Source organism: Thermobia domestica, unplaced genomic scaffold (genome assembly GCF_964235325.1).
Source record: "Thermobia domestica unplaced genomic scaffold, izTheDome1.hap1.1 HAP1_SCAFFOLD_156, whole genome shotgun sequence".
Classification (NCBI taxonomy): domain Eukaryota; kingdom Metazoa; phylum Arthropoda; class Insecta; order Zygentoma; family Lepismatidae; genus Thermobia; species Thermobia domestica.
In genome coordinates, this window is record NW_027655900.1 from 431,855 (window position 1) to 448,940 (window position 17,086).

General features: G+C 35.5%; 1 protein-coding gene across 1 annotated transcript in view; it reads right to left on the reverse strand.

Annotated features, from left to right (window-relative positions):
* The window catches only part of LOC145676472 (putative cytochrome P450 49a1), a 79,388-nt gene extending 66,160 nt beyond the window's left edge, over positions 1-13,228 (reverse strand). The window contains exon 1 of the mRNA XM_081747276.1: positions 13,050-13,228. Coding sequence (XP_081603402.1) covers positions 13,050-13,174 — 125 coding nt within the window. The 5' untranslated portion in view covers positions 13,175-13,228. The remainder of the gene's footprint in view (positions 1-13,049) is intronic.
* Between the last annotated feature and the right edge of the window lie 3,858 nt (positions 13,229-17,086).

Below are 17,086 nucleotides of genomic sequence, written 5' to 3' on the forward strand. Positions count from 1 at the left end.
AAAAGTGATAGTGATTTCTTGAAAAATGGTGAGGGGTGAATCGTCAATGTGTGAGGCGGGTGGATGATTTTCTGGAACTTTTATTTTATATAATATATAAACGACACACAATTAAAAATAGTACATTTGAATATGTAATTACAAGTAGGCAGTGGCGTACTTAATAGGGGAGCTTCGAAATTTGATTTACTGTTTTAAAGTAAATGAAGTATCTTGCAGAATTTTCAGATTTCCAGGACTAAAGATAGCAAAGTCCCCCCTGCGAAGCAAAATCGTAAATTCGCCACTGCTAACAGAACTAGTTTATAAAAATGTTATATTCAATATTTATGAAGATACAATGTATCACTGTCAAGGAAACAATGCTTACTTTATACAGTTATCAATACAACCAATGACTTCTATATTAATAGCAAAATATTATTTCAAAACGTTTTTGCTACGAGCATAATCATGCAACGAAGAACCTTAACATTTTGTTATTTTGTCGCGGTGGTTAAGTGCTGTATTTATGCTATAACGTATGTTATTAATTAAACTCATAACAAATACCACACAATGGCATTATTCACATTATAGACAATAATATATGAATTACAACACCGTCATCCCCATCTATAATTAATTATGCAATATTATTACGTACACTTTTAGTGGCATTTATTCCGAAGTTGGCCATTCGCTTGGTTTTCAACAAAAGGCATAATAACAGCTACGAAAATTTAAAGATAATCTATTTCTAAGACCTCTTTAAAAGGGTATAACAGAGTAGGGTAGAGTAGAATAGAGTAAGATATCGATAAGTAGGATAGGGTAGGGTAGGAATAGGTTAGGGTTAGGCGCGGGAGATCTGGGTTCGATTCCCGGCGGGAGCTCATGTGGTTCGGATTCCACGTTAACTAGTAGGTCCATGTATCACAGCCTTGTTGCTGAACGGGACGTTAAACTAAAAATCAACTCCATGCCCTATAGAACCCGGAAGTTCAATTCTGCTTTCATTAAAGCTCTCTAGGAAAAAACGCATGAAATTTAAATCTTTACAGACAAAAAAAAAAACTTACACTCCTTCACTGTTTACTCGAGGTTTTAGAAATAATACTGTATTATTTCTGCCTTTCAATGGAAGCTCTGCTAACTAAATGACATGGAAGGTTAAAATTGTATACCGTTAGATGATAAAATGTAGAATATCAGAAAACAAAGCGGGATTCTGGAGATATCACACGCTATATGGGCTGTATATTAGCCCAACTCATTAACGCTTGGCCTAATTCAATTAAAAATGAAAATGAAATCTTTGTGTTTTACGTCCCACGGTTATGCCGGTTAGGCTAAAGGAGACGGTGATTATGAGAAATGAATGAAATGGTGGAATGAAGAAAGTGGGAGGAAACGGGAGAACCCCGAGAAAACCCACGCACATGGTGTTTGTCCACCACAAAGTTCACTTGGCGGGAGCCCTAATTCAATTAAGTAAAACGAACATTTAAAACCTGTTTTCAACTAATAGTGCTTGATTTGTTCACATCACAGAAATAGCTTGATTTGTGAATAAGTCGCCAAATCGTCATTTAAAAATCACCAAAAATGTCGCTAATCGGAAATGTTATTTTTTGTCGCTATTCTGGAAGTCGAATCCCCTAGATTTAGTGACTTTTCCCCTAAATTGGCAATAATGATAGAAAATACAAATGCTCTGTACTTTCCCTGTAACCTTGCGCGAAGTAGTTATCTCCTCTTGCCTAATAGTTCTATAATTATATCCGGTTATATAAAGAAAATTCCACTGTTCTTACTTATTATCAAACACACAAACGAACAAATTATCGATTTCTTCCCGGTAAATTTTCAAAATTTTGCTAGAAACGTACGACCAACTTTGGAACTTAATCATTTCTAGTTATATATTGACTGGGACCTACATTCTGCAGCTGTCATCTTAAACCTTGTTAAAGGCATGCCCGTACCCACGGGGATCTAGGGGGGCCGGCCTCCTCTAAATTTTTGCTACCCCCCTAAACTTTTCACGATAGGCTTTCAAATGAACTATAATATGGTTGGATTGCCCACCCCTGCCTAAGTTCTACCGGACCCCCGTACATTTTTGGGCTAGCTACCGGCCTGGTAAAAGGTTAGAAAGAAAAAGAAAGATTCTGGTAGAATAGCGAATCTCTGAGTAGCAGAGTTTATTACTCACCTTTAATACGAATTTTGTACTATAAAATATTTTTATTTTAGATGTTTTATGTTTTATTATAAATTTTGACACTATGTTTTTTGAAGTTAACAATTCGGTGTTAGTCTTAATTTTATTTTTATAACATTTCAAGTCTTTAAACATACCAATTTGATACAGGCAATGTCGAACTTGTTTTCATGCCATCTTGGTTTGCTGATTGTACTGTAACTATTGAAACATTTTCTTCATTTTAATACAACTAACTTTAATACAAGTTTAAAACATTGGTTATTGGTATGGATTTATATCCGCGACATAAATACACTTTTACAGGTGTTCATAGAATAGAATAGAAAAATGATAGACAATTTTCGTTGTAGAAAATACGTGTATTTGTTATGTAGTTGGAAAGTATTGGATTTTTGGTCGTAAAGCAATGTAAGGTAAGTAAAAGTAAGTTTTTAGAGTTTCTGTATTTGCTGACATGTAATTGTGGGTCTTTTTGTGTCAAATGTACACCTGTTATATGTGTGTTTCTAGAATAACAGTATGAACTGTTGGAAGCATTTCCGATATGTTTATTTATCTAATCACAATTCTTTGAGTAGCTAGTTAGTACAGCAACATAGTGATAATTAACGAAGTAAATATTATTCACGTTTGTAGAAGTTATTCAGATTTACCTCCTTCAAAATTGTTTCCTTCAGCATTAATGCATTGTTCCTAGCGCATCTTCCACTGCTGAAACGCATTCTGGAACATAATTTTTTGGAATAGCTGAAGGTCCCCAGTACGGATTTTTATTATTTCTTCTACGGGTTGGAAACAATGGCCTTTTAAGAGTGGTTTGCAATTTGGAGAATATACATAAATCTGCAGGTGCTAAATCAGGCGAGTGACGTGGTTGGGACATGTCAGTCGTATTACTTTTTGCTAAAAACTTCCTAATGAGCAACAACAAATGACTAAGAGTATTGTTATGGTGTAGCATGCACGTTCCATTTTACGACACTTCTGGTCTGTGTTTGCTCACAGCCTTCATCAAATACCTCACTACCTCTAAACAAAACTTTTCGTTGATATTTTGACCACGTGGGATGTATTCATAATGAATACCGTCACAAAAGTATTATTCTATATGACAATAAATATGGTTCTAATATTAGAGAGACTTTGACGTGTTTTTTAGGGTCTAGGTGAAGATTATCCTACTCATTGAATCGACTGTGGCTTTGTTTTAACGTCATAGCTGCAGATCCAAGCCTCGGCATATGTTGTAATTTTACTTACGAAGTAATCATCTTCGCTTGCACGAATCGAAAGATCTTCGCAGGCTTCTGTATGTGTTTCTTTGTGTTCATTTGTTAGCAATCGTGGAACAAATTTACCAGCTACACAAAGTATGTTCAATTTTAAACCTGAGGTCACGTGACACGACGATTTACTGTTTGCTATTTCCTGAAGTAAGTTATTTTGTGGAAGGTCAAATGACAATCTTTCTATACAGTATCGCACACTTTCTGATCGTGAGTATCATCACATAATATTGATGAACGTCAAGGTTTAGCTTCATCTACAATTGATGTTGTTCTTGCTTTTGAACAGTAATTACATTTACAACATTACATTCGGTTCATACATTCTTTCTCGTATATGTCCTGCAACATTTATAAAGTAATTAATAAAGTATAAAGTAATATCGAAATGACGTAAGGTAGGTTGATGAAACTGCCATTAAAATGATTGCACAAAATTCCAGTACGTGGCGCTAGACAGTAGAAAGTTAAGGACAATATTGTTAATCGTAATTATTAAAAGTTCGGTTTCTTTGTGAACAGATTTTGTTTCTAAGTTGTTAAACACTGGAAGAGGTAACTTTGTTGGGTGCCTGATAAATATTTATTCATACCAACAAGATGTAAATAAAATATCGCATGGATATCCATTTTAAAGGTTCATTCAGTTAGTCATTTAAAAGAAAATCGTTAAATCAAATTGGGAAGAAATACACTGAAGTGGACTGAAGCACAAATTTTGACTTTAACATATCTTCCCATTAATGTTGAAACGCTAAATATAATGAGAGACAATTTTGTATCCCCATATCGAAGAACTATATCGCTTGTGATGATAACCTAATGCTAACAGCTGCTTCGAGTACACTGTCATACCCGAAGCTTTCGACGTTACAGGACCAACAACGAGGATAAACTCACAAGTAAACCTTACGTTTGGGTGAATCGAGTTGCTGACTGAGACACATATGAAAAAGTAGTACTAAATGTGGTCAGTATTTCAGTGAAGTTTTAGGTGCGAAGCTCCAGGGGTTTAGGAGATACAGCTACCAGAACATCACATGGAAGTACAGAATAGTCTTCATACAGTTGGAGGTAAAAGCTCTGTAAGACCTCTTGTAACGACAAAAGATGAATAACAAATATATGGGTACATATTAGGACTAGGGGGAAGTCATATAGTAAGGGTATACCTGACGGCGGCCATCTTGAAATCCGCCATTTTGAATTAAGGTTAAGTTTTTAAAATAGGAATAGGGTCATGTGATACATGATTTAAGGCGCAAATTTAATCAGAAGAACAATGGTGACGTTAATTTTGATTTACGCGCAATTGGTAAAAAGTTACAGGGAAATTAAATATTGTTGCAGCATATGTATTAGTCCTTTACCCCACCTTGTAAATTTTGTGTTAATGATAATAATTAAATAAAAAGCAGATGGATAAATATTAGGTCTATGATAAGAGTTGCCTTGATGGCGACCATGTTCAAATCCGCCATTTTGAATCAGACAAAAGTTTTAAACAAAACGCATAACAGTGACACCTTATTAATAGCAATTTTTACCATAAATCCAACGGTATAACCATTTTTGCTTTATCATTAACCAGCACTTGTTATCGCATAAACAAGTTGCTAATTTAAGAAAAAATGACCAAAGTAGAATTGAGTGATAATTGAACTTGGGTCTTTCTTCAAGAAAAGTCCTCAATTAGTACAATCAATATGTAGTTCAGAAAAGAGTGCATGACTTGCACAAATGCTCTGCTCACAGTGAGCACACCTGACAAAGGCAATCCAGTTACACTTAACACATTTGTCGTTAACAATTCCGTCAAAGCAGTAGTCGTAAAGAGCGATCCATTTAATTTTGTGCTGGTTAATGATAAAGCAAAAATGGTTATACCGTTGGAGTTATGGTAAAATTTGCTATTAATAAGGTGTCACTGTTATGCGTTTTGTTTAAAACTTTTGTCTGATTCAAAATGGCGGATTTGAACATGGCCGCCATCAAGGCAACTCTTACCATAGACCTAATATTTATCCATCTGCTTTTTATTTAATTATTATCATTAACACAAAATTTACAAGGTGGGGTAAAGGACTAATACATATGCAGCAACAATATTTAATTTCCCTGTAACTTTTTACCAATTGCGCGTAAATCAAAATTAACGTCACCATTGTTCTTCTGATTAAATTTGCGCCTTAAATCATGTATCACATGACCCTATTCCTATTTTAAAAACTTAACCTTAATTCAAAATGGCGGATTTCAAGATGGCCGCCGTCAGGTATACCCTTACTATATGACTTCCCCCTAGTCCTAATATGTACCCATATATTTGTTATTCATCTTTTGTCGTTACAAGAGGTCTTACAGAGCTTTTACCTCCAACTGTATGAAGACTATTCTGTACTTTCATGTGATGTTCTGGTAGCTGTATCTCCTAAACCCCTGGAGCTTCGCACCTAAAACTTCACTGAAATACTGACCACATTTAGTACTACTTTTTCATATGTGTCTCAGTCAGCAACTCGATTCACCCAAACGTAAGGTTTACTTGTCAGATGCGGCCAGGACTGGACAATTCGAAAGATAGAGAAATGTTTTACAGACAAAGTTTGTAAGCGTTCCTCATCATGCACGTTGTGCCTTGTTTCGTTATACTCTTGCGTTCTGCATGACATTGAAACATTCATCACATTTGCACCATACACTTCACGAAGCTAGGGAAAGCATTAATTATGTAACCTTTAATTAGTCAGGAACAACATTTGGGTCATGGGTAGAACCTGGACCCCAAAAATGGCCTCATACGCCTTAGCATTTATCATTCATGCAGGGCTATGATGGGACCTGCAGAAAACCATGATATCACTGTCCATACTATAACAGTACCACAACAATGCTTTACAGTTAGGAGCAGACAGTCTGTATCATAGGCCTGCAACGGTGTTCTCCATACGTAAACACGACCGGTTTTTGGAAACAAGGTGAAGGTCGATTCATCGGACCACATTACGTGTTTCTACTGCTCATGAGTCCACGTCTTGTGGTCCTTACACCACTGGGTACGCCTCTTGGCATTTACTGCTGTGACCAGGGGTAAATGCCTTTCGATACCCCCACAATGTTCGCCACTGTTGCCACTGAAACTCCAACCAGACGGGCACTAGTGATGGGCAGTGGGAATATTCCCGGTGGGAAGGAATTTAAAAATGGGAATATTCCCGGGTTTTTTCCCTGGCTTATAAATTCCCGGGAAGGAATTTATTTCCATTTCTCTACTTTATCTTCCAATTAATAAGAACCATATGACTAATTGCTTTGTTTTAATATATTCTGATTTACTTCTGGGTTTTAAAGAATTTGGAGGTTAAAAAATTTAATATTATTTGACGGTACTTTATATAACTAATAATATGAGTTTTTAAGTTCCACTTCCATTTGAACTAAAAAGTAAGGTAATCGTTTAGTATTGAGGAGACAAAACTAGCAAAAAGTAGGATGATTTATGGAAGAAATGAGTTTATAGTGATGTTAAAGTAGTCAAGAAAGTATCGAACACATTTTTTTAGGGCAGTAGAGGATTTATACAAAACGGAAAGGTAAGTGGAAATGATTTCTGTGAGAAAAGAAAGTGAATTGTTGGTAACAAAAGTAAAAAAAAACAACGTGCTATGCGGGGCTCTAACCCGCCTTCATTCGCTAACTCTCGCTCTGCAATGCTCTCTGAATTTAATGTTGGTAACGTAATTTAACGTATGAAACCATAAAACAACCGCATCGGAATAGAATATCGCAAAAAAGTAGGTGCAAAAGCTGGCCCCCAATGCTAAAGAACACCCAAAATTAGCGAAGTACTAATTTACAAATGATGAAAAGGAACCATTTTGTAAAGTAATTTAGAATTATGTAGAAATAGAGATGAAGTACTATTAATAAACCCTGAAGCACCATTAGTAATAGACGTCGGTCTGTCTCCTCTCTCCGACTTGAATTTCTGAAGAGGTACTCGGAATTCTTTTACATGTGAGACATGTATCTTCTAGCATTTACCCAATCTAATTGGTTTATAACATTTATAAATTTAATGTGTTTATAATATCAGTAATAGAGTCAAGTTGAGCAAATCCACTTACATATAAATTTAAACTGTTTAGTGGTTTAAAAGTATTGGGTCTTGCTATATATTATTCACACATATTTAATTGATAGAACATATTGTAAATAACTATACATTTATGCGTACTCTCTAAAAATAATAAAGTGTTAATAAAGTAACATAGTACTGTTTAGAATATATAGATTTTAAAGAATGCTCTTTGGACAACAGTAATAATATGCTGTGATATAAAAATTAATTCTACTTTTAAATCATAATATAGTAATAGAATGCAATAATCTTTCTGATTAAACATAAATTCCCGGATAAATTCCCATTTTGGGAATATTCCCGGGAATATTCCCAGGGAATATTCCCGAAAAATATCTTCCCGGGAATTTACCCATCACTAACGGGCACCAACAATCATGCCTCTTTGGAAATCTGTCAGGTCGCTCACTTTACCGCACCACTTTCACACCACGATACTCACAGGTGAACTGGTTACTGTTAACGGAAGAGGAAGGTCCACATGACACATTGAAAACAAAAAACGATCGGCAACCGCAACACGTGTTCTACAGTGGAGAGCCAAACTTACGTGTCCTGTATGAAGTGCTTTTAGATTTTTTTTGTCCAACTCCTGTTTTGTTTATATATATATATATATATATATATATATATATATATATATATATATAGAGAGAGAGAGAGAGAGAGAGAGAGAGAAAAAAAAAGTGCTCAATTCTGCGAGACCTATAGACTTGTAGGTCTATATCCTGATAATCAAGCTAACGGCGCCGACTTTCCAAAATTTATGCGGGTGCATATCAATGGCGGGACGTGTTATATGTTTTCAGGCGATTATCTATATTTTCTGGTTGATTTTCCTTTAGTTAAAATATTTTATGAAGACTCATAAAGGGCTGTGCTCAATTCTATTCTATTCTATACAGTTCCTTTATTATTATTATTATTGTGGAGATCGCCTTTCCCTAGGCCAGAGGTAGGCAAGGGAGGGGAACTGTGTTTTGGCACGAACACATTTGAAACAAGCAATTATATTTTAGGAGTTAGAAATTTTAACTTCCATCTCAATGTTTTAATTGCTTATTTTTTGATAATGGGAAGTGAGAAGTATTTGTTTATTTTGTTTCTATAAAATTAAACGCTTGTGGGTGCGCCGCACCCACAAGATTATTTGTGTGGATGCTGGAATCCCGGAGCACCCATGTAGTCGGCGCGCATGAATCAAGCACGTCTATGATAGGTCTTAGTTTTGCCTTAATTTTCTTGACAGACATAGCCTTAGAGCTTCTTTTTGGGTAGGTCATATGGATTTTCCAAATGTAAATTTTAAGTCATGTTTGACAGGCGCAGTTTTTCTTCCAGACATGTTTTTGGGGGGTCATTGACCCCGGAGCTCTGAGAGTGCCCCTTGGAGGAGACCAAAATACTATGTCCATAATATAATAATAAATAGAATAGTATCATCAGTCCTCCGGAATACTAAATGTGCCCCACCCCATTGTTTCTGAAAGAAACACTAGACAACCGTGTCAATTTAAAGGTATTTTAAGGTTAGCCTTATATTAGGCTTACGTCTTATTGCTAGGTGTAACCAGGCACGTAGCCAGTTTTTCGTGAAGGGGGGGACCTTCCGTCACATTAAATACTGTGGTCTTCACACCAGGGGCTTGATCATTCTAAACTATTTTACTGGAACACATAGTTCGTTTAGCCAGGATTTCGTACCGGGAGGGGGGAAGGGGAGACGTGACATGAAACACTGAAGGCCCAACCAATCTCAACTACTTTACTATCAACATATATTGGCTTGGAGGAATTGTTGGTAAGTATTTTAATAACAAACTACGAAGAAATCTCGAGTAAAAATTTTAAAAAAAGAAGTATTGAAAATGATTTTACAATATTTACGTTCTTCCTCTGTTCATTCAAATATAACAATTTTCCTTTCATTACGACCTCAACTATTATATAAAAAAGTACATATTCACTATTATAAAAAGTACACTCATGTCCAAAATGAATGTCGCATGTCTATGACTGTCTTCTTTTAAGAATATAATTTAATAATGATTTTGCAGGGTACTTTTAATACTGATACCATGTGTATAATCGGGAATTGTATAGACCCTATTTGTGGTAAATTTCATAGGAAAAGAATTATAAATACGAAAATTAGAGTGAGTAAAACGAAATGTTGCTAAATGGACAAGAAAGTTTTATTTTGTTTTATTGTTCTTATTTACTGCTCTTTTGACAAAATTTGCCACTTACATGTCTTTGCCGATTATACACATACTAACATTATAAAAAATACCGGGCGAATTCGTTATCAAATTTTACTCCTACAACAACATATTTATAGACATGCGACAATAATTTTGGACATGAGTGTACAAACTCAATAATGTCTTGTAAAATATTTTACAATATCTGCGTTCCTTTCTCTGTTGAATCAAATGTTAACAGATCTTTCTTTTCACATAAATTTTTGTTTTTATTATTCCTCGAACTACTGTATGTTCCAAATGATAGGTTAAAGGAATAGTACAAAATTGTTTTTGAAATAACGTGTTTGATATTGCAAGGATGCGATGACGAAAAATTATGATCAAAAATGTCCACGCTGTTACACAACCGGCATTATGCTTTCAGAAGCTTGAAATCTCCCTGACTAGTAGCAGAAATTATAAGAATTGCGAAACTTCCGGAAATTTCCTGACTCTTTCAGGATATCCCACTCACCTCGCCACCATGTATTGCAAGTAATACAAATCTCCTCATAAGAAAGAGTAACCAAAAGCTTTCTGTAGTTTTTTTTTATTTTTAACGCCGATTCTTCTTTTTCTCATTTCATTTCGTTCTATCCTTCCTTATTTTTTTATTTCTGGTCTCGAAGGGGGGATCCGGACCCCCCCTTCCTTGGCTACGTGCCTGGATGTAACGTATAGTCATAAAAATAAATGTAATCATATGAACTTTTATTCGTTTTACTTATGTGGAACTAGTTTGCTGTTTCTTTGTTAGATGGCTTCCTTGATAGAGACCTTCTATGAAATTTAAGTACATAGTGCCATCTGTCGGAAATGTAATGAACTTAGTGAATTCACTTGAAGAAATTACGACAGCTTGAGCTTACATTCAACGATAGGTAACAAACACTGTCCAGACCAACAAGTTGTTTCTGTGAAATGGTAGGCCCTAATCATATACTGAAATATGGTGTTCTAATTATGTTGTATGAACATATAAATAAGTAATATTATATAGGTTTCTATTCATTAAATACTTAAAGTGCATTAATTTATAGGTATATCAACTAATTTAGTTGTTTTATATTTTTGCTTTTTCGTATATTCCTTTTTTATCTTAGTTTATGACCTACGCAGTAGCGAAGTAAGAATTTTTGTTTGGGGTGGGGCTTAGTGTTGGGAGGTGTATATATATGCATGCGTTTGTTGAGTCAGAATTAGTTTTAATAATAATAATAATAATAATAATAATAATAATAATAATAATAATAATAAAGATCCCAAAATGCTGACATTTTTAAAGAACAAAGACTATGTTGGCGAACACATCTTTTCTAGGAACCGTTTAGTGACATATTTTGTTTTCAAACAGAGTACATGAAAGGCAGTTACTGTTTCTTCCGAGAAAAAATTACGAACATCAAAGTACCACAGTGAATTGTCAGTACCCTTGGGTGTGTGCCCCCTGGACCCACCCCTCCCCTACGCCATATTTGTTTCTAGACCATTTTGAAAAATGGTTACCAGACATTAATGCTCATTAGGACTTTAATAGGAGTGTATTTAATCTTTTCAGATAATTATAAAATACGAAATCATAGGCTGAAAATGAAAAACATAAATTTTTACTACTTAATTCCGTACAACTTCCGAGGCGTATGAATACGAAATACTATATTTAATTGCCTGATTTGGAAATTGTTAAATCAAATATTGCATTCTAGAACACATATTGTCAGTTGTTCTATATGTATATTTTGTTACTAAGAATAAATGTTACTAGACCTATATTTTCCTAATTTCTACTGTTTTACAAATTGAAAGTAATTGGTGACCTACTACTTACGCTGTTATACAGCTGTATAACCATTTGGATTTCTATTAAATGGTCCTCTAGTCTTCTAGCAAGGCGAAATGAGGATAATAATATAAAATACTGGGTTTTCGACTTACGCTTCCAGCCCGAATTTTTCAACCACGGAACTAGTAAATTTGGCTAGGTCTGCAGTTGTGTAAATGCAAACTCGTGCTAGACTATTGAAAGTCAAGAAGAATTGATCAAGACTTTTTGAAGTGTTGAATGCTATCAGTGTTGTCACATCTTCGAATATTTCTTCGTTATAACTTCCATAACAATAGTTGAGTTGTTTTTTTTTTTTTTTTTAAGTTTAACGTCCCTTTCAGCAGCGAGGCTATATGTGCTCGTAGGCTCCCACTTTCTTCATTCCACCGTTTCATTCATTTCTCATCCTTACCGTCTCCTTTAGCCTAACCGGCATAGCCGTGCAACGTAAAACTCAAACATTTCATTGTCATTTTTGAGACGGGCGTGGAATCGAACCCGGGTGTCTCCCACGTTAAACCCATAACAATGGTGTAGCATAGTAAAAACAATTAGCAGATACTAGCAGCGTTCACCCCGCTTCGCTGCGGTCACCCCGGAACGCAATAAACTTTGTTACTTAGATAATTTTTACTTTTTCGCTTTCAAGTGATATGATAGCAGCGTTCACCCCGCTTCGCTGCGGTCACCCCGGAACGCAATAAACTTTGTTACTTAGATAATTTTTACTTTTTCGCTTTCAAGTGATATGATAAAAACCATAGAAGATTGCAGTAAATGTTAACATTATATCGCCTGTCATTTATGTTAACCCGCCCCGCTTCGCTGCGGTCACCCCGGAACGCAATAAACTTTGTTACTTAGATAATTTTTACTTTTTCGCTTTCAATTGATATGATAAAAACCATAGAAGATTGCATTAATGTTAACATTATAGCGCCTGTCATTTATGTTAACCCGCCGAGTGACACGGTCATGCGGGTTGCATATAAATACGTTTATTTTTATACCTATGATGAACTAACAAAGGATTTGTACGTTATGGACACTTGAATGGTCAATTATCTCAAGACACTGGTAATTAAAAATTAAAGTGATATGATAAAAACCATCTAGGGTCCAAATCCTAATAACCCCCCAAAAATGAAAGAAATTGGTTCAGCCGTATTAGCGTGATGAGCTAACAAAGGATTTGTGCGTTCTCTTTTATATAATAGATTAGAATGGTCTTATTTAGATACCGTTATAAACCTGGGTATATACCCCACAGCTCATTCAATCTTGCGTGAAAGTCAGCAAGGTCAACAGTGTGTTTAATGCACTAACTTTACAATCCACTTACTCATTAATAGTGTCAAGGGCTCCAATGTATTTCTTAAACGTCGGAGTATTGAAGACTCTCCAAAATGGAATTTTAAGCTCTAGAATCCCTACATTGTGAAAGAATGTTCCTACGGCATCTATCATTCTTTGGGTTTCCGAGTCTTGTGTGATGTTGGGGTCTAGACATCCAAGTCTTGTGTCCAATGCAACTCTGGCTATAGCTGGAAAAAACGAAAACATATTTTAATATACTAATGAGCAAGAATATTCTAGACAAGATAAACATTTTCACGCACAATGAATATGGTTAACATAAGTAACTACCTTATGAGATACCATCAGGGAAAACTAATATCACATTAATATTTGTTAATATTACTGGAATGGACCGAAACTAATCATGTTATAAGCTACAATTGAAGAATAAAACGTCCATTTGAATAATAAAGCTGTACTTTTCTTCTAAAATCTGAAACTGGGTCTTTAATCTAACAAATTAGCTGTGCACAAATTTATCAGAAATCTGTTACTCACGAGCAGTGGCGGTGATTGGACGTTACAAGTGAAGGGGGGGGGGGCAAGGCATTATATGTTCCTGTAGCTTTCTTAACTCTAACGGAAGACAAATAACCAATGTGTACTCACGCAACGACAAATATTATATGGCACAATTTTTCTATGAACCAGTAAACAAAAATGTTACATTTCCAAATGAAACTATATACATTACAGGGTCACTTCAAAAAACGCCCCTGCTCACGAGTCATATGATTGAATAAAGTTCTTAGAGCTTGATCAGACGTAATTAATCTCTCCTATTATTTCATACTAACAATGTAACACAGAAGATATTGTTAGTTATGGTGCTCAGAATTATGGCGTTTTCCTGAAAAGAGAATTCAGTTTAGGAAAATAAGGAAAAGTTACACGACCGGGTGGAAGTAGTCTTACAAATTACAAGTTCACTATTGCAGACTATATTGAACTGCGAGAAACAGCAAGGGTGTTACAGTATAGATTACGGCAAAATAAGAAAATTCAGTGGAGGCAGTACAATTCCAGGGAAAATTCTAATTTTGACGACGGGTTAATCCAAATATTTTCATTGTTCTGTTTCATCGAATAAAGGTTTATTTTAGAGTAGAAACTATTATACGTATTCTTATATTGTCGGGTGGAAACCTAAGAGAAATAATCAACTTCAAATTGAATTAGACTACCTAATGGATGAGCTTCAGGATATTACGCCCTCTCTTTACGCATTACATGAACATAGTGTTCCTAATCTTCGAAGAGACAGTCTAATGAATCATTTATTCTCGTATTTATGTTGTACGGTTAAGGTGACTAAATCAAAATTATCAAATACGGGACATTCTATAAGAAAATGTCTGACTTTTCATTCAAAGCCCTGAAATTATTTTTAAATTTATAAACAGCTAACTTTATAACTGTGTTGACGATGTTGAAGCTGTGTTGGTTACAGGAATATATAATGGCACTTGTCAGCAGCAATCACTTTAGCAGAGGAAATGCATTTTAATGCTTTTTTTTTTTTTTTTTTTTTGGCGCCTTTTGCTGTACTTTCCTCTGATATGTCGTAGGGACGATAGAAATTAGATTTTACTTTTAGATACTGCAGTGAAGCAGCGAGTTTACTTACACTCTTTTGTGAGCAGTGAGATAATCCAACTCAAAAGCCCCTTGGGGAGGTTGTTGTGTGTGAAAATCAAATGAAAACAAAGAGTTTATGTTGGGACGAATTTAATGTCAATTTAAGAGTTGATGTGTGTGTTTGAGAATGTCTGAGGAGAATTTGCAAATTGCCACTGAGCACAAAACCACACACTAGAGACTAATCTTATTTGATTTGCTTTTCGGCGAGATGTTGTCTTGGATTTTCGACGATGATTTTTGTTGTTGGGCGATGGGTTTGCTGCAATGAGCCCGTTAATATGTTTACGGATTGCCTCCATTAAGAAACTCAGCCGACAGAATTGTTCTAGCTGTCTATTTTAAAAGAACAGAGTGTAAATATTTGCTTTCGTCGTAGAGTTATCGTGTGGACGAGCCGACAGACGTAAGTCACCGTTACTCGTTAAGATGTTTACGGATTATCTCCATTAACGAATTTGGCCGACAGAATTGTTCTAAATATTTATTGAAAAAAAAAACATAGGTAAAAATTCGCTTTTGATGTAGTTAGCAGGGGTAAAAGTGAAGGGGAACACAGGGAGACGTCGTCCCCCACTTACAGAAAATATCTGTGGCGTACCCCGCTTTCTAAACATTTACAATGGGCAAAGATAGGCACGGGGGACGGCTTGACCTCATGCGTCCCCCTACCTTTTCAGATCCACGTTTACCCCTGGTAGTTAGGGGTATATCGTGTGAACTAACGGAGTGACGTAAATCTCCGTTACTGTTAAGATGTTAACGAGTTGACTCCCCTAAGTCGGCCGAGCCCTAACATGGCTCTATCTATTGTGAAAAATGTAGTCAAAAATTCGCTTTCGTTCAGTAGTTATCGTGTGGATTAAGGGACAGACGTATACAGTCTACTAAAATAACCGACAATACTATCAGTTCCATTCAGTTTGCCAGGGCCTAGGTCCCCCAGTTTTTTCAGTGACAAAATAATTTAAGCTATTATTTGTATATTTATGAAAGTTTATGTATACCTATTATAGTCTGGGTACTGGCTGCCCCCCCCCCCCCCAGTTTTTACCTTCTAGATCCGCCTCTGGTTCTACTTGTGCGATCCTAATAAATGCGAACAAAAAGGGAACGTTAATTTGCAGGCAAAAAGATTACCACTAGAATTTTTTGGTTACATACAATACAATACAATACAAGTGCAAGTTACGTATTTGCAGTTAGAATACATCATGAGGCCCATCAATCAAGAAAAATAAATTGGTCCTCTAAAACAAAAACAAAGCTAGCTTTTAGTTAAGGATTTACCTGTCAGTGTTCATGTTACATAGATTTCAGAGTTAGCGATACATGCAAACAATTTTCTTCGGACGTGCTACGATCTACACGAAATGGTAGCACTTGTGCTACAGAATACAAACTAAATATTTTGAACAAATTATTATTATTATTAGCGTACATGACAAATAGTTTGAAGAGTTTAAACGTTTCCACTTCAAAACTAAGCTTATAAAATTAAGACCGACACTTACAAGTAAATGTGTAGTAAGGACTACTCTATATGTTATTATAATGGTACCAGAGTTTTTATGTAGCAAACGTTTCGCTCATAAAAAGAACTGTTTTATTTCAGCTGCTCAGTGGGTCACTTACATTTTAACAAACACGAGGATTTCAAAACTAAAATCGTATTTTCAGATTAAATGTGTTTTATAAAACTAATTCAATTTTAGATTAAAACAGACCAATACTAACACATTGTACTTTTAAAAGACAATTATAATTTTATACCAACGAAAATTATAAGAAACAGGCAAATAAATGAAATGAAATAATTAACACTTGGAACTAGTGATGGGCAAAATGATTCATTTCGGAGAATCGATTCATTTACTCTGATTCACTAAAATGATTCGATCATTTAATTCGTTCATATGAATTGGTTGTCAGCGCATTCCCTTCGCGCAAGTGAATGGGTTGGGAATGATTCGCTCATTGAATCAGTTAGGTTTCCGCGCATCTATTTTGCGCAGATGAGTTATTCGATCATATGAATTGAGTGGGAATTACTCGATCATATGAATCGCTCGGGCTACTGCACTTCTTTTCTGCGCAACTTAATAAATTCATTGTGAGAAGTATAACCTCATGTATCATCTTTGCCACATGGCACGGGCAGCGTTGCATTGGGGCCAGTGGTGGGTCGGGAACTCTCAAGCTTCAGTGCTATTATGAAGTTTCAATAATATGGTGTTGGGTTGCTCTACTCCCATTGTTATTTTTGCATCCTGTTTTCATATTAGGGCTTGAGGCAAAAACTAAAAGTGTTGCAATCTCACCGCGGTGATTCTAGCAGACATTTGTCCGCAGACAAAACGAAATTACCCAGGGTTGCCAGTA